The sequence below is a fragment of the Clarias gariepinus genome, chromosome 5, assembly GCF_024256425.1.
Source record: "Clarias gariepinus isolate MV-2021 ecotype Netherlands chromosome 5, CGAR_prim_01v2, whole genome shotgun sequence".
Taxonomy (NCBI): domain Eukaryota; kingdom Metazoa; phylum Chordata; class Actinopteri; order Siluriformes; family Clariidae; genus Clarias; species Clarias gariepinus.
In genome coordinates this window covers 28,270,135-28,289,713 of record NC_071104.1, presented here as the reverse complement: position 1 = coordinate 28,289,713, position 19,579 = coordinate 28,270,135, and the positions used below count along the sequence as shown (strand labels likewise).

At 37.7% G+C, this 19,579-nt stretch overlaps 1 protein-coding gene across 5 annotated transcripts in view; it reads left to right on the top strand.

The window, feature by feature from the left end:
- Positions 1-19,579, top strand: part of pard3bb (par-3 family cell polarity regulator beta b) — a 307,077-nt gene that overhangs the window by 82,390 nt on the left and 205,108 nt on the right. For all 5 annotated transcript variants that reach the window (XM_053496440.1, XM_053496439.1, XM_053496437.1 and 2 more), the window contains one exon: positions 1,859-1,935. In XM_053496440.1, coding sequence (XP_053352415.1) covers positions 1,859-1,935 — 77 coding nt within the window. The remainder of the gene's footprint in view (positions 1-1,858; positions 1,936-19,579) is intronic.

The following is a 19,579-nucleotide window of genomic DNA, read 5'->3' as shown; positions in this document are numbered from 1 at the left end:
ACACTGCCACCTGATGAATTGGGAGCTGAGGATCTGCATCTGAATGAACAAAAAAGAAAAAAAAAACAGCTAAGGAGCGGGAAGTTGGCAATGCCAACTCACTCAAAGCTGAAATCTAATTTCTGTCTTTAGAGGCGATCACAAGCTGCACTGGGCTAATGGCTGAGGGTGATGAATACTGGGGAAAAGGCGTGCCTTTCACTTGCACCCAGTGGTGCACCCATCCCCTTTCCTTGCTTATATGTCAATATATCTATTTCTCTGTTTGTCTATCTATCGATGTCTGTCTGTTAGATGGATTTGCAGTGACTTTTAATGGATCTGAACAGATGAAGACCCAAAAGCAGCAGCTTCAGAGTGCCGGGACTTAACCTCAAAACATTCCATTTAGACCAGAGCGTTAACTGCAGATCTACTCCTGCGCTGTATATCTGTCTGTCTGTGTAAATATATTCTTGTTGAAGCTCTGAGCACGTACAGTTCGGAGGAGTTTTCTCTCCCACTGAGCTCGTTATCATCATCCGCATAAGAGGATGTCCCTCTACGTTTCAACGATTATGGCCTTGATGAAGTGGTGTTTGTGAGATTTGTAGCTTTCCATCGAGGCCGTGCTCTTGTGCTGGCCTGTTTGTTAGGGATAATTGTGGTGATGGAGAGGAGCCTCACGATGGCTGTCCCTCTGAGCAGCTGAGGCCTGCTGTAAAGCAGAGTCCCCTTGTTCTCCCCCATACCCCCTGTGGTGCCAAACAGGCAAAGATAAAGCCATGATAGAGCCATGACAGAGCTGATCAAGCTCAACGGAAGCTGTCCTTGCAGGCCAGGAGGTACATGTAATATGGCCACTGCACCATGTACAGACTGAGTAGTCAGAAGGAGGCAGTACTGGAGGCCATGATGACATGCTTCAGTGTGATTGTGAATAGTTTGCCTCCTGCTGAAAATATTGGCAACTCTTTCTTTTTTCTTTATCTCTCAATTTTTCAACTTGTTCTGACTTACTACAGGCTGTAAAAGTTTTGCGGGTGTTTTTGTAATGATTGATTTAGCTGTGTTATTCAGAGAAATACGCCTGTTAGTTGCATTCCCAGGTCCCTGAGCAGGCTTTGCACTTTCCTATAGGAAACAAATTAACTCATTTTTGCATGTTTTCCTTCAATTTTTCAGTGGAATGGCTGTTGTTGAACCCTCCGAGGTCTTTTATTGAAAGTGCTGTTGCATGTGTGTTTTTTAAAGGTTTGTAAAAGGCAACAAATTTGAAAACGTGGTGTGCTTGGAATTGACAAAGTATAATGTCGACGTCCCAGACACAGTTTTGCTGCTGCTGTGTTTGCTGATCAAAAAAAACCCAACATAATATTTTTTTCATTTCTTCTGGCTGTTGCTCTATTCTTCCATCCCTCTATCCTCTATCCCTCCATCTTTTGACATGCCCATTGCCCCTAAGAAGTACATTACTCAGTGTCGGTCTCTCTCCCCCTCTCTCTTTTACACAGACTCAATAGTCTCTCTCTCTCTTTCTTTCTCTCTCCTCCCTTTTCTAACAGCGTGTGATAAATAAACTAATAATATGCAGAGTCATGAACAATAAACAGAGAGCAAACAAATGTTTAGTCATGAAGTGCAATAGTATTTTGCTGTAGCCCATGTTGTTGTTAAGGTTTTCAGATTTCTCTTTTGATTTTTCTCTAAGATTTGCCTTTCTTTTCTTTGCTGCCTCTTTATTGTTTAACGGAAAGATTTCACCCTTTAGTCACTTCATTAATATTCTATTATATTCGGAATCCTAGAAGTTACTTTTAACTATTGATTGCACTGTGATTGCAGCCTTGAGATGACTTTGTGTGTGTGTTTTTTTTAGGCACACCTCTCATGGTGAGGAGCAGCAGTGACTCAGCTCTAAGCCCCTCGGGAGAGAACGGACCTGCACACAGTGAGGTACTTATTGACAAATCAACTCTGAAACTATTAGTATAGTTAGTACAGCTACTACTACTACTACTATTTCCACAATACAGCTAGTACTATTGCTAATACTACGCCTGCCGTTACCGTACTAGTACTACTGCTGGTGCTACTTTTATTAGTATTACTATATCTGGTACTATAGCTGTTACTACTATAGGACAGTAATTACGACTCCTCCTACTGGGGTTGATTTTGCTGTAACTACTGTATCAGTATTACTACTACTACTACTGTTATTGTTGCTCGTACTATTGCTATCTAGTAGTAATAACAATAGTACTGGCAAAAATAAAAGTTAGTACAGTACTATTACAACTATTTTACTATTGTTGGTATGATTGCTGCTACTACTTCTGGTATCACCATGATTTTACTATGACCATTACTACTTTTGCTATTACAACTAATACAGTCAGTACTATTACTACTAGTACAGTTGGTACCACTATCACATTTACAGCATTTGGCAGATGCAGTTATCTAGAGCAACTTACATATTATCTCATTGCATGTTAGGGTTAAAAAGTGGCACCATGGTGGTGCTTAGGTTTGAACCTGGGATCTTCTTATCATTAGTCCAGTATCTTAACCACTAAGCTACACGTGCCGTCATTGTTACTGGTACTATTTCTGTTACTATTAGTACAGGTGATACTACTACTACTACTGGTATTACTATTGCGGTACTATTACAGTGGAAACTCGGATTACGGTCACAATTCGTTCCGGAAGTCGGCTCGTATTCCAAAACACTCCAACCAAATTTAATTTTCCCATAAGAAATAATGGAAACTTAAATTATTTGTTCTACAGCCCAAAAAAATAAATACATAAAAATAATTAATACAAAATATTAAGTAAAAATAAAACAAATTAACCTGCATGTTACCTTTCAAAAAAGTAAAAAATAAATCCCGGCAGATAAGCGTTTCCCTTTTGTGCACGCAGGCGCTGTGTGTGTGTGTGTGTGTGTGTGTGTGTGTGTGTGAGGCTAGAGTTAGTGGAGACTCTTGCTTTCAGCCCCTCCTGTCTCCCCCTCCTCAACTTACAACTTAAAACTTTCTCCTCTCGTTTAAGCACACTCACACATACTTTAACAGAAAGACTGTTTTTCTCTTTGAAATTATTAAAGCTTCTCCGCTTTTTTTTTATGTTGCTCGCGACAGCGCAACAGCTCGTTAATTCATGCTCGTGTAATGATGAGATGGACAAACTCATCGATGCCTCCGTTCATTTATTTTCTGCATTGTCAGGTTATAGTACAAACTTTTGGGTGGATCCTGCACTTAAATCTAACAAAAAAAAACTACTGAAGAACAAAACTCAGGCTCTATATCCTAATCTCGCATTCGCGTTCATACACACCGGACTACATTACCCACAATGCATCTCCCGCACTGGACTACACTTCCGTAAACAGCGGTCATAAATAAACGTCTCTCTTCCGCTACACTGTTTTATCTAAAAAAAAACAAAAAAAACAATAAACATCGCTAGTGAGCGCAAACTAACAGAATCACTGCTGTAAAGTAAAACAAATAAACAAATGACCCAGCAGCTTACCTCAGAAAAGATTTGTGACAGAGTTTCTTCAGAGAGCAGAGTGTGTGTCTCTTGCCTTCATTTCTGTGCACGTGTGTTTTTGTAAATGAGGGTTTCACACACACACACGCATCGCGATGAGGAAAAAAAAAAAATTAATCTCTGTATTGAGAATTTCTTTTGCCTTACTTACGCGCACACACGTGTGTTATAAGAAACAGTACATGCGCTGTACACACGCGCTTTCAAACAAAATAAAATATGTTTCACACAAACATAGTCACAGTGTTATAGTAAACAGTACACGCGTGCGCAGATGTGGATTATACTAGTAAGAGACGAGCACTAAGACCCAGCAGAGGAGACGATTCTGCAGCACAAGAAAGAGAAAAACCGTTGGCTCAGTTGTGATCACGTGACGCTCGGCGTCAAAACAAGAAGCTCATGCGTGAAACATGATACTCGGTGCTCGTAAACCAAGAAAATGCTTGTTTTTCAAGTTAAATTTTATTAAAAATCTTTGCTCGTCTTGCGGAACACTCGTAAACCGAGTTACTCGTAATCCGAGGTTCCACTGTACTTCTAGTACAGTTGGTACTACTACTGTTGGTATGACTGTTGCTGGTACAGTACTATGGCTATTACTACTACTACAGTCAGTACTGCTGATAATAGTAAATATATATTTAAGCAGTATCACTTGGGGGAGTGCCCTTCCAAGCATGATGCTAGTGCACTATGTAGGGTTTACAATCTATTGTCACACACATCTAGGGCACTTGATCAGGGGTTGAAGAACGATTTTGAATTCAGCCTTGCCAGTTAGCTTCGTAGTCATAAATAAAAGAACACGGATGATTCTAGAATGACTTGGAAGCAACTATTAAGGAGTCAACGTGCTTTTTAAGATGACATTACATTATTAGATGTGTTTTCTTGACCAACAATTTAATGCATCTAATTCTGTAATTAACGGTTATAAGATCACCTGAGGTGCAGTGATGCACATCCCCATAGTTAAATGTCCCAGTGATGCTACTGGTTATTATTGTCACTCATGGAAACCCCCTTGTCCAGTCAGATCGCATGGTCAGAACCAACAGTTGTACTATTAATAATGATGGTACTACTGCAAATCTCATTCGTCTTTCCTACATTAAACTGAAGCCCAGAGACTTCGCAGAATTTTGTAAATGAACATAAAGAGAACAAAGAACATGAATATGATCAAAATTGATGGCTATAGTGAAGGATCATTGGCTCAGAGAACAACATTCTGTCCTTTTCTTTTAAATTATTCTTTTTTTTCTTTCACAGAAAAGAAGCCAAAAACATCTATAAGCCTTCTGTCCCTTATTTGGCCAAATGATTTTCGGGAAATCTTGCTCTTTAATTACTCCCCTTTGTTTGGCATAAAAAGATGAAATGAAAGCATCTGTTTTTGTGTGAAAGTGTGTATGAGAAGGTAGCAGATTTCACGCCAAATGCAAGTATTCATCAGCTTTGCTTATTTAAATGCAATAGTTTACTTGTATTTTGTCACTTTCATATATTCATATTATATATGTGTATGCGTCTTCTTTCACACTCCAGTAGTAAAGAGGGACTGAGGATAGGCAAACGATTACATTGAATTGGAGGAAGAGTGGAGTGGTAGTGATGGACGGTATGGATGTTGTTCATGGTGCTTTCCCGAGTTAGCGGAGTGTCCTGTCTATTTGTCTGTATGAAAGCGCTTCCACTGTCCTGCTTAATGGCCTGATTCCAAATAGATGGAGGTTTTTTTTTTTTTTTATCATCATGCTGCTCATTCGGGTTCTTTTATGGGAGCAGAGTGAATAAAATTAATACACCTTTCTCTGTAGTCTCCCAGGTTTTCTCTTGCTTTATTTTCTTTTGTGTGCTCTTTTGGCCATGTTGTTACCTTTCTTCAATTCTCGTGCATTTGGAGATGTTTAAAAAACGTATTTCATTCATTACTTATTGACTGGTGCGTCCCAATTATGAAGTTTATGCAATCCTTCAATCACATTACAAGACACATTAAGTTAATTTCAGATTTTTTGGTCAGGTCAGATTTGCACATCATGACCATTCACAATCATAATTACAATAGACTTTTATTTGACTCTAATGTCTGTCCTCTGAAACAGCATGCATGTGCACATCGATACGTCTTTTTTTTTGCTCTGGAGTATGGCAAGCAGTTAGTTGGATGTGTTTGTTGTTTTCCAGAAAAGGGAACAAAGCCAGACACTTTGCTTTAGCTGTTTTTCCAGTTTTTCCTAGTGCTGCTATGAAATCCCCATGTGCATGTTCAGAGGCAAAAAAGTTGCACGAATTTAAGTCATTAAAGTGATATGACTGTCTATTGGATCTAGAGCCACATATGAAAGTGACTGATCCAATCTGAAAATCAGATTTTGCATTCAGACTGCTATAAAAACCAGTTCGGAATTGAATCACTTCAGGCTGATAATGTGAACATGGCATTACTGTCCTACTGTAACAAGTACTTTAAGACTCTTAAATAGATACTGGTCAAACAAGCATAGATGTATCTATATTTTTAAACCCCCATATAATTGTGTCTTGTCTTTTAATGGCTACTTTCATCAGTGTTATCTGTAATTCGGAGATGTTTTAATTTGGCAGAATTAATCCATCTTCATGAAGCTTCAAGCTTACGTATAGTCAATGTGGTCTTTATAAAATATGTCCTGCAGGTAATGATAGTAAAATGTTATGCCCATGTCCATGACTACAGGAAGACTGCCCAGAGTCCAGTGCCAATCAGAAGCTCGACCACATAGTACTGTATGTTTGAGCTGCCATGTGCACTTTATAGCAAGAAAGGCGCAAGTACAATCACATCATTTGATTCATGAAAACCAGCTCAATGTGGTCTCTGTTGGTTAGCCCAATGTGGTGCTGAGACCTTTAATACAAGGTGCTGGATGAATTCCTTGTCAGCTTTCATTTGTATCGAGGACCATGGGAGTCACACGTGTGGTATTTGCAAGGCTGTGTTCTCTCAGTCAGGTCGCTCCAGCAGGATCAAGTGACATTCTGGTTTTCTTTAACGTCTGGCTGCTAGGTCTTGCTCATTTTGGCCACTTCCTCTCACACTTGACTGAAGCCTCTCCTGATGCTCCTGATGTAATATCACCCTTCATTTCAGCTCATGTCAGTGTCTCACGACCCATCTGTCCTCCCCCTGTCCCTCCCTCTATCCTTCCCCTTCCTGTCAGGATCAGGAAACTCCTCTCCATAGGTGACAGGAATGAGGAGCGGACAGCGGAACGATGACATTGAAGTGTGTTTTCACCCACACAGCTCCACCAGCCATCCGGAACGCTCTCCGAAAGCTTCTCACAGAGAGGGGCTTCCTCCCCATGCAACCTGAGTCACCCCTCCCTCTTCCTGTTTGTCTCCTCCGGCTCTTTAGTCTCTTTCCTTTTGTTTCGGTGTCCTCACATTTAGTTTGATATTCAGCGCGCATTAAGTGCATAGCTGTTTTTGCAAAAGTCGTATTATCCCAAGCCTTCTTCACACCTGTGGTTAACCTCTCTCTCTCTCTTTCTCTCTCTCTCTCTCTTTCTCTCTCTCTCTTTCTCTATCCTTCGTGTCTGAGTCACCATGCAGCCTTTCTGGCTCTAGGTTTTTAAGAAGCTTTTTATTTTCTACCACATCAGAGATTCAGGCTCTCCGCTGGGTCTCACACACACAAACAACTGGTAATGCAGGGGAATATGGAGTAGACATTAAGGCCAAATGCTGGAATTATGCACATACAGGTTTGCCATTTTTTACACTTTAATGTGGACAGTACAGCAGATGGCATGAGTGATAGAAAGGTATAAAGGGATAGAGCGTGGAGGGGGGGAAAAATGATGAAAAATGAGAGTAGAAAACAAGTATGAAAGAACAACAGCATGAGGTTGTGATTGCTTAGTCAGGTGTCTCTTTATTATGCATTTCTGCATTTGGTTCCACGTTTATACTCCCTCCTGTTGTCTCCAAGACTTTCTTGTGGTTCAGTAAGACTTGGCTGCACAGACCCAGAGCCAGAACATGAGTTTAAATCCAGCTGCATGGCTCAGTTTTCCTTAAGATCTTCTGAAAAAGAAACCACCAATACCCTTTGAAATGCAGCTCTTACATCTAACTGATAGTGATGTGTGGCTTCCCATTTCTGCAAACGTAAGCTGGGGAGTTGTGGTCATCATACCAGTCACCATCAAACCTCAACCTCTAAATCACTCCAAGCTTGAGTTTCACTTTAAATTCTGGGGTATTTTCTGATAAGGGTTAAGTCGTGTAATATTGGGAGGAATCTAATTGACTTTTGGAGCATTTTTAGATATGAAACATGCAAAGGAGCTGCCATGTGTGTATTTCTCATTCTCCTAAGCATGATGTTATTGCCGTATATCCCTTGAGCTTTAATTAAAGAAAGGTGTTGTTTTCCCTTAAGGTTGATTGTTGTGCTAGTGGTCATGGTGTGACTTCTCACTAAAATCCCGTTGGTCATCTCTCTAGAGGTCTACCTTGGACAGTAGTCTCAATTCTTCCTTTTTTTTTATGAGGCATAATGCAACATTAAAGTCAGTGCACAATTAATCTGGATGATTAAAGTAAAAAAGTCCAATAGTTAATTGCGTTTTAAATTTATCGTACTTAGCGGCCTCTCACTGACACATTATGACTGTGACGTGTTCGTGTGTGTCCTTGCTCATTTTATTCCAACTATCAGAAGTGATCTGACAGTTCAGCTGTTACAACAGTCACTCTGTAAATCCATTCCAGATGTAAAGACCTTGACACTTTGTCTTAGCTAGGGATTCAGATTTCCAACTGGGAAATCCAGAATGATTAACTTTATTTAATGATGTCATTCCAAAAGCAGCCCGAGGCCACACTAGCAGTGACCTCCTGTTGCGATCCTAATGTTACACCGCTCCTGAGTTACCACATATCTCTAAGGAACTCAGAAGACAGGTGGGTAAATGAACTGCGATTTTAGACAAATTAAATGTGAGGTCCAAATGCAAAAATCTATTTCCAATCTGCCAGAAGCTACTCACTGTGCTGTATTTTGGCCCAGCCAAAACTAGTTCAGACTTTGAGAATTCTGCATATGTATTTTCTTGATGATTTTCTTTCTAGACACAAAGTGAATAGTTATTTAAAATGTAAGACCTAATCCGCACTGGTAATTTTAAACCCACTCTTTTTATGGTTTTGCCTACTGTATATTACCATCTCTAGTCCATTTTCCAAAAATTTACTGTTTGTCTACAATGAAATGTGAAAAATGACACACTGAGTGGGACTCGTGACCTTTTTCTTTTGTCCAGACTATAGCACCAACTGTTGTCAACATATTTGGAAAATAAGTTGTCTTAGTGTGCCTGGAAAGGGAGATTGTAAGAGTCAGGGAGCAAACACGACATGTTTTTGTGTTGCCCTAGTACCTCGGCTTCTTGTCTTCCACATTTATTAACATTTTGCACAGCACTCTCTACAGTAACACTGTACTCCTTTTTTGAGATATCAGAGTTGTTTGGCGTTTTTTTTATACATTATGACGATATATACATCTTTTATTCAGAAAGCCGTCTCTTACGTTACGCTGCTTTAGTATCCCACAAGTGTCAATCATTAAACCCCATTATATACAGCTATATTTAGGTGATATATATGTTTTTTGCTACAGTAGTTGTAATGTTTCCTGTATGTTGTTGCTGGCACTTTTAAAGCTATCATTTTCCAAAGGTAAAATATGTTTTTATTTTTTTTTATATTGCTGTAAACATTTTTTTTCTTTTGCATAACAAAACACCTCAAATTAAAACTGTTGCCTCTTGCATAACTGTCTGCGCTCACAATCTGCCAGCTAATACCAATTCAGCTACCTCTTTTTCAGCCCAATGGGGGTAATTAAAATGGCACTTTTCACAGATGAAGTCTTTCTTACAGGGAAGGTGGTGAGAGAGTGCACATTCCTGTTTGTGTTTCTGAATGATTGGGAGGTTCTGTTTAGGGGAACCTGAAGAAACACATTTTGATTGCCTTATTGTTGTCACTGTCATACTGTGCATCTCATTTACTTCCATGTTAAGATAAATGCCACTTGCCTTGGCTCTTAATACCAGAAGCTTAATTTAAACCAGGTTTCTCAACATATAAGAACATATTTTTTTTTCAGCATGGTTAATGTGGAGCTTTCAGTGTTAGGCGTCTTTCGACCAATATATTTCCATTTGGTGTTCCAGATGCTCCAGTTCTTTCAGCTTTTTCTTAACACTATGTGATGGATTAACAGTGAATGATTCCTGGGAGACCCTGATGGTCATTGTTTAGTAGGTGCATTGATCAGCTGGTCATATAAAAAAAAACAGGCCATGGCATAAGGAAAACTGTGTGTATATAATAAGAGTGGATCGGTAACTGGACTTTGAAATCATGGTTATCTGTCATGACTATCTATCATGACCAAGACTTATCATGGTTTTAAATAGTTTTTGAAACCATGTGACATACACTGACAATCTAGCTTTAAATCTCTAGTAATTATACTGGTCTTGAAGAAATGACACCACCCTGTCTTAGTTTGAAAATGCGGAAATAATAATTTAATGATTCACGGTGCCAAAATGAGAAAAGTCATGTGGGATAAAGAAGGAAGACGAAATTCCATGATCAGCGACGGCTGTGCAATTTGAGTAAAATGACCAAGGTTGATTTCAATTGTGCCAGTGGGTCTCTAAGAGATTTTAGGCACTTACTGTAACTGAAAACAGTAGACAATATAGAAAATCAGATTCCAACTATGACAGTGATCCTTCAGAAACACATTCTAGTCAAAGTACAAGATGATGGGCTCCCTTTGATGAAAGTGTAACTATTGTGATATATCAGCATAATGCTAATTTGTCAGAGATTTATGATTGTGCATGCATGAATACCAGAGATAAGCGAGATCCTTCTGGCTCTAAAATACTGATGTAAAATTGAATCATATATCATTATGAAAATGTCACTGCACTGAACTACTGATGCACTCAAGGGACTTTTTCCAGTAATTTATTTATTTGTTAGATCATCAGAGTTAGAGGAACTTGAGGATGGTCTTGATAATATATTCATTGGAACTTAACCGTCATTTTTCAATTACATAGATTTTAGCAGGGCATTACATATCGACCAAAACTCGGAATTGGTGCTAAAAAGTGTTTCACCTAAGTAAAAAAAAAAATAATTTTCCGATAGGATCACATACTGTAACACCATTTTTCATAATATTTAATGCTTATCTCCTGTTCCATGTTTTTGTTAATATGCATACACATTTATATTTTTATCAGATAAAAATAAACCCATTTGCTAATTATAATTTCATGCCCTTTTATGTAGTGTCCGTAACCTTTTTTTTTTTATTTCAAGTTTTTCACTGATCTTAATTGTCATTCAGATGAAACTTTGCCAATATAGATTGTAATGCTGAAAAATGGCCATTCAAAATCCATTTGAAAATTTTTGGGAAGCATAATTGGTCATTTCCATGTTGCATAAACTTCAGAAGTACAGTAGCTTCTTTGGCAAGCACATTTTCTGTATTTTATGTATAAGTTAAAAAATAATCTCAGCACCAATACTGTTTTTGGCTGTATTTAATTGGTTACGAAAATACCAAGAATATCCAACAAATGGATGCCAACATCACGATCTTATTTGACTTTAGACCACAAAACTGGGGTTTGTTTTGGATGTCACATAGGTCATTAGGCACAGATAGTCCCCCCCGTGTCCCTGTCTTCGACACTTCATTTAGTCATCATATGTCCTATAATTCTTTATTCAAAAAGCCAAGAATCTGGAGTATTGGGAAAGGTGGTAGAATTAACACCTCAACCCTGCTTGTTCATTCAACTAGCCAATGAGAGAATTATGTGGCAGTAGCGCAGTGCATAAAATTACACAGATTCAGGGCAAGAGCTTTAGATAACATTCACATCAAACATTAGAATATGGAGGAAATGTGAACTCAGTGACTTTGACATGTTTGTCGGTACCAGATATGATGGTTTAAGTATTTCCAAAACTGAAGACCTGGGTTCTGGAATTTTTACCACCACAGTTTGTAGAACTTAATAGTGTAAGAGAATATTGGGTACGTTATATTGACTTTTTCACATGTGGCAAGTTGGAGAAATATATTTTTGCCTGAACACTAGATGCTAGAGAAATCACTCTGGTGCCATAATTGTTTTTCTTTATCATGTAACGCCCATTCAGAGGCGTTCAATTTAAACAGTAGTTTCTGTAATATTTGCAGCCACAGTTTCATTTAAATGTTACATTACATCAATTTGAGATAAAACGTGTCAAATCTACATTTCTGAAACCAAATATTAAAAGGTAGGTAAATTCACAAAGCACTCTTCAAAACATATTAGGACTATTTTTTGTCTTGTGGTAAATTTTTTTTTTTTCATCTTGTTAAGGGATTGAGCTTAGAGAACATTAGAGCTATTTCTGCTGTCTCTAAGAAGCACTAAGAAGACACAGCCCAGGGGAAAGCTCATAAATGTACAGTAGACGTGAAAATTGCAGCACTATTAACATGTCACCGTCTGGACTTTACCTTCATCTGGACTTAAGCTTTTATGCACTTTTATTTCGTTAATATCACCAGTATTAGAAACTTCAGAAGGGAAAGAAAAGAACACTTACTAGACTAGTAAGAGGTGTTGGAGCAGTTTGTAGGTTCGTTTGAGGCTGTTAAAAGTCTGTTAGTGCAAATTGTAGTCTAAATGTTGGAATGTGTTAGGCAGAACTCTTGTAAAGGAAAAATTCTTCCTGAATGGCATGCCTGTTCATAAGAAAAATGTGACGTGATTTCGTTCTAGCTTTTTTTTTTAGTGTGTTTGATTAAAGATTTTCCACATTATCCCCATCGCTGTTTACCTACCTTTATCTTAGTGCTGGGGGAAATCAGCTCTTGTAGCAGAACTTTAGTTTGTCCGGGTCATGCTGTTATCCAGGGTCCGGAGCTTTGTGCTTGTCATCTCATAGCTGAACGTTGTCTATTTAATAATATCTGCAGAAATAGTTGCCATGTAATTTGTTACTTTGAGTCTTTTTATAATAATAATAATATTAATGATAATAATAGTGTTCATTTGTTTATTAATGAATTAATTTTTAAGTAGGCAACAGGAAATTAACAATTATACATTGTGAGAAACTATTTTACCCCTCTTATTAATTCAGTTTATGTACCATTTTATTTAAAGTGTCAATCTAGCCACATCAGAACCATATAATAAAACAGTAGAGAATTTATAATAATGCCATTGTTATTATTTTTGCACTTATTTACCAGAGTAAGCATGATGACAAATCAACATGGCTGTGCACAGAAATAAACAAAGTATAACTTCTGAGTTAGAGTATATATAAAAGTATTAGCTTCAGATTAATCAGCATACGGACATATTTGTTTGTTAAATCGAAAAAAAAAAAAAAAAACTCCTGCCTATACAGCTTTCTCTTTCCCAAAAATATACATTGCTCATCCGAGTTGGGTAGTTTGTATGTTGCAGACAGAGCACAAAACATTTTTCCCACTTTGTGTTTAGAACTGACTAAAGTAAAAAAAATATGTAATTTTGCCTGGTAAATTATCACATATAAAGAAACGCTGAATTATTTTTCATTAAACGCTGAAACACATTTACCCAGAGGAAATAATGTAAATGCAGATTATCTGTTCCATCCACCCAAAAAATTACCAATATTACCATTTTCCAACAATATAATTATATTTCTGCATATTAAAACAATTAAAACATTTTTAAGACATGTAAATGAAGTCAAATAATAAATAAATAAACTTTAAACCTCACTTAACCTTAAACACAACTTAGCTGGCGTTTAGTTTAGCTTGGTTCATTCGCACATATACTTAAAAAGCTTTGTATGCCGAGGCAAAATTTCAGTTCTTAAACCAAAAACTCTTAAGGCGCTGTGTTGCTATGCCCAGATACCACTGTATGAGTATTTTGCTACAAATCCTCACCAACATTATGTCTGTTCCCAAAATTTTTATGATCACAATTGAGTTTACCAGCACAAATGTCTTTTAAAAACTGTTCAGTTGTATCATAACGTGCAACATCCATTGCCAAACGGTACGAATTTGAATACAGGTCCTGTTCACACATATGCATATAAGCATATCAAGCATATTTCTTGCTTAATATTACCTTGAAACTTGATTGCTATATATATATATATATATATATATATATATATATATATACACACACACACACACACACACACTACCGTTCAAAAGTTTTAGAACACTTGCAAGTTTCTTTGTTTTTGTTTAGTTATTTATTTTCTACATTCTACAACAATACTGAGGATTTTAAAACTATAAAATAACACATATGGTATTAGGTAATTACGTAACAACAAGAAAAACAACAGTTAGTTGTTATTTTAAGACACAGAGGTCAGCCTTTCTGTAATAGTTCTTGCAACAACAGTATTATCAAGTGCATTTCCAAAATCCGTCAAGCACCATAATGAAACTGGCTCTCATGAAGGCCATCCCAGGAGGGCGGGACCAAAACCTACCTCTGCCGCAGACGAGAAGTTCTTTTAGAGTTATCAGCCTAAAAAATGACCAATTAACAGCACCTCAGATTAGAGGCGTTATGAAGTCTTTACAGAGCATAAGTAGCAGAAACATCTCAATATCAACTGTTTAAAGGAGATTAATGCATTTTTGGATGCCTTCAGCATTCCTTTACAATGTAGAAAGAAATAAAAATCAGAAACGATTATGGCGTTAGAAAGTGACTCTATATCCTTCACAATATTCCCTGCCTTTTGGCTGTGGGTGTGAGGACTGCTGTTCTTCTGTTACCTTCCTACCTACTTCAGTCACTTTATTAGCACAAAAATACCCTCTAGTTATTATAATATGAAAATTTACTGTAAGTATGTTAATGTTGTGACTCAATGACCTGGTTGTAACACTTTGACAGTAACCATTAAAGATTGTTGAAACTGTTCAGGCAAAAAAATGCCCCAGTATATAACCTCTAACAAATAAACAACAGACTTTCTTAATACATTAAACATATTTCAGTAGGAAAATTCCAGGTAAAGATTTTCCGTTTAATGCAGCCTGTCCAAACCTTTCAAATATATCCTATGTGGACACATGACCATCACACAAAGATCATTCCTAAAACTATAAGCACACAGTTGTATAGGGCCAAGGTTGTAGTGAAAGAACTAGTGTGAGCCCAGCCAACTCTGAACATCTTTAGGATGAACCGGAACACTGACTGCACCCTGGGCCTCCTCTCTAATGCTCCTGGAGCTGAATGATCTTAAATCCCCATAGATACGCTCAGAAATCTAGCAGAAAGTCTCCCCAGGAGAGTGGAGCTTTTTATTACAGCAAAAGTGTAAATCAGGAATGAATCTGTTCAAAAAGCACTTATGCATGTGATGAACAGGTGTCTAAAAATCTATATATTAGTTTATATGTGGCTTTTATTTTTTAAGCATTGTCAAGCCTAACTACTTACAGTCAGTTTACTGGGCGTGCCATTTTAAGATTTGATTTTGTGTTTTTACTTTTATCTGTTCTTTTACACCATTTTTCTAAATCAGAATGCCTGTTTTTTTTTTCCCCCCTAAGCCTTTGTTTTTTTTCCCCGTTCTTTGTGTCTTACTCCCTTTTGCATTATGTGGGAACAGTGACGGTGACAGCCAGATGCCTGAGCCCTGTGTTCCTCCTCCCCGACTCCCGGCACACCAGTGTGTCAGTCATGAGGGAGTGAGGCCTGAGACATGACAGCGTTGGAGCTCACTAATGTACTCTGAGTTGCTGTAGTCTGAGAGAGAAGAAAAAAGTAGAAAGAGATTCTGGTAATAGGCCTGAGTAATTGTTCAGATTGTCACTTGGCCTTTACAGGAGAAATAAGTGGGGCAAAGAGAAAGAAAAGGGCCTGCAGCTTGGCATTGCCTGCCTGCAAAAAACTATGGCAGGTTTTTTAAAAGATCTGATGAAAAATACTCTTCACATCACACTGAGAGTTTAAATAGCAGCTGATTGTACGGAGAAACCCCACAGTGCTGGCTATTGGCGAACATTGTTTGAAGCAATTTTATATTTAATCTGTCCGGTTTTAATCAGTATTTTAATTCATAATGGCTTTCAACTTTTAAATAATTCAAGTACTTCATATTCTTTCATCTTGATAATTAGGTGGTCTAATTTTTCTAAAAAATTATATATTTATTAATTGTTTATTTTTTATTCAGCAGTAGTCACAGCCTGTTTTGCATTATGTTATATCTGTAATTATTTTTCTTTGTTTTCTCCACGCTGCCTTCAGAGGTTTTTGTTTGCAGATCAGAAATGCACCTTGCATATAATCTTATTCTAAATATAGTAATAAAATTATCAAGACTTAAAAGCTGTTTTTGTCTGGAAAGCACAGTACTGAAAGATGATGGTGACTACTGCTGAATGCTAACAAAAGAGCAATTACATTTAATAGAAAGGCTTCGGGACATCCTTGCTCTATCTTTTAACTAATGCTCTCTCGATTTTTCTCCAGGCCGTCACAGATTCATCATTTTTCCGAATGTTTGTGGCTCACATCAAGGAAGAACGAAATCTGGTACAATGTAGAAGTGAAATATTTATACATTTGCCTCATTTCCAGCTGTAACATAGTTCCCTTTTAAAACAAAGCGAAAAACACATTGCTTAGTTTATCTGAGTCTGATCTCATATATTGTTTTAAAATGTGACATTATGGGAAGAAGAGAGAGTTTTGGTTCATGTATGTATTATCTAGGGTCCTGTGTTTAGAGAATCTGCGCAAGATCATGCATGTCCAGGCCTGTAGGGACAGGGTTATGACATGCAAGTTTATTTGTGTGTTTGAGGGTCTCTGCTGCCGCTAATTGCTCTGGGAGTATTTTCCATATCTGTGGGCCCCCGGGTTTAATAGTCGGAACCTCACATAGTAACAGTAACTGTAAGTGTATCACTTACGCTACAAGTGTCTGTCACTTAGAGGCAGTAGAGATCTGTTTTGTTAAATGTCTTCAGGTAGCGGGTGCACAGGTGATGCTTCATAAACATATCTGCTGGTCTAGATTCGTTTGCAAGGTGTCTGAGAGTTTTAGATTTTAGGTTTCGTTGGATACATGTTCGAATCGAGCATGCACAAAAAGTGTAGTATATGAGGTGTAGTGCTTGGTTGCTGTACAAAGGTTGTTATTATTATTAGCTTTCCTAAATCTTGAGGAGTTGGCCCCTTTTCAGTGCTAGTGCAGTTCATATAAGTGTAAGATGTAAGGATTTCTTTTTTTTTTTGTAAACCTAGATTGTTTTTGTCATTTTTTTATTATGAGAATAACAGTGTACTTTTGTAAGTATGTTTGCAACTGCCAAATCTTTACACAATAAGAATAAGGAATTTAAGGCTTAAAGATAAGGGCATTTTCAGATAAGGAATAATGAATTCGTACAGTAACATGCTCAAGAAAGACATCTCCTCTAAACAGTAATTTACTTCCGTTCTCCTGTACGATTACTTCCACATTTGATAGGATCTGTGCCCTAGTATGCTGTATTGTTCCAGAGACCACCTCTTCTAGCAGACTTGAAAGTGTTCTGGGACACAACCCTGGGGCCCTAATGTGAAAGCACCTTAAGTGAGAGGATTAGTGTAATTATCTGCTGCTTTTATTGTCCGTTTTACAACATAACACCCACCTATCAATGAGATACCCTCCTAACATTAAGCAGCTAGATAAATTAAGGGAGTTTTCACATTAGGCCCCCAGGATTGTTTCAGAGAACACAGACCCCAAAGTCTGGTCAATTTTTATCATGTTTTTGGCATTTTGGCATGTGCTACATTGGTACAGGCTCAGTAACCGCAATACAGTGTACTTGGGCACAAATCAAATCAGACATGGAAGCCAATCGTACCTGAGCGCAGAAGTAGATCACTTTTTATGTGCAACGTTATCAGTACTCTGCTTCGAAATGTCCGTGCCCGTGTAGCACATGCCAATCTCAAACCTTTGACCTATACACCGATATTTAACAAACTAGGCAGGCATTTAAGACAAAAAATATGAAAACATTAATAATTAATAGAAATAATTCTATTATTATTACCCGGGACGGGTCTTCAGACTCATGGATCAGACTTGCTTGTCTGGTGCATTCAAAAGGTGTTTGGTCGGGCTGTGATCTGGGGAATTTGGAGGCAGGATCGAGAAACTCAAACTATTTGCCTGCTAAGCAACATACAAGCTGTGATAAACTGAATGGTCTGACACCTTTTTATCATGGTCAGCATGTTGTTTCAGCAGTTTTTGCTACAGCAGTTTTTAAGCAATTTTTTGGTTTCCTGTGTTCTCAGACTGTTCAGACTGGTCTATGCCCAAAAATGTTTTTTTCTGGCCTATCTATTAGTGAAATAAAAAATAAAATAAAATAAAAAACTGCTTAGCTTCTTACAGTGCCAACTTTTTGTTTATGTTTAGCATGATGTGTTAAAGTATACTGTAACTCGAAAGCTTTAACTCTGAATTTCTGTTGCAGGATTGCTAGCGTGACTCACGGCAGTTTAAGAACCTCACAGAGATGGACAGTTCAGTATTCCCGTCATATGGGACAAGCAGATTATTTTTTATGATTCATAGTCACATAGTGACTATATTTAACAAAAAACACTCATTATTTTTAGCCAACCAAGTGCTCATGCACTGTGTATGTTTTAAATCACATTTACTTCTCGGCTTGTAACTGTTGCATGAGCTACACTTATTGGCCGAGTCACAATCTGATTGACAGGAGAGTTATTTTCTGTTGATACACTGATGAAACTGAGCAAAACACAAGTCCAGCATCCTGAGGTCAGACCGTTCTCCTGGTTGCAGTACATGCAGTTGCCTTACAGTTAAACATATTGAAAGAGAACGAAGATGCTTGGACGCCCAAGATATCTTTAATGTATGATGACTTTTCGCTGAGGTTTGCAAACGCACAATGTGTGCTTCACTAAAAATGTTGTTAGATAATGGGAAAATAATCCTATACTAGTTCATTTATTTGCATTAGACCTCGTTTAATGCACTTTGCCAGCTAACAAGCTTGCTGCACTTTATTATATTACATTACCTACTGCTTTTTAGTCTGGCCTCTTTCTGGGTTTAAAACACACACACACACACACACACTGTAGCCTCATGTATTAGATAATTTTATGTCCCTTGACTGAATATTGATTTTATTCCCTTTTAAAAGAAGAAAAAAAGTAACGGTAAATCTTGTTTAGATTTAGGTCAATGACCTGAATCTTTGCTTTTTTTTATTGTAAATAATGGAAACCCCCCAAAATAACCATCTAATGTTCATCTTATGTATTATAATAAAGGATCGGGCTGGAATAAAGTTGTAAAGCAACACTGATTGACTACATTTCAGAATATGGAAAGGATCCTGGGTTCAGCAGTAATGCAGAGCTATTAGAGCAGACAGTCAGTGCTAGAGCATTGAATGTCCATTGAGGTAATTGCATTTTAATTTGTACAATCTGCTAAATGCTGTTGCTAATGTGTTCAGTAATGATTTCACCCGAAATTCTCAGGCGCGTCCTTTATTAGTCCACATACCGCTTTGCTTCGCTGTACCATCTACAGGGTTTTATGCAAATCTACAGCCCCTGTCCTTTTGAAATGTTTTCCAACTCCCTCATCTAAACCCTCTCCTATAATCATCATCAAAGAGCCATAGAAATTAGAGTGAATAGACCTATTTGTTATTGTGTCTATGAAGCTAATAGCAAGGTACTGTGCTGTGTGTGTGAGGCAAATTTTTTTTCCCCCAGGCGTTGTTGGATCCACGTGCGCACTGAGACATCGTACGTACATTAGTGTCTGTGACTCACTTTTTGGCTTTGACCACCGTTATCTGCTTTTCTGCGGGGTTCGGCCCTCGTTTACTCAT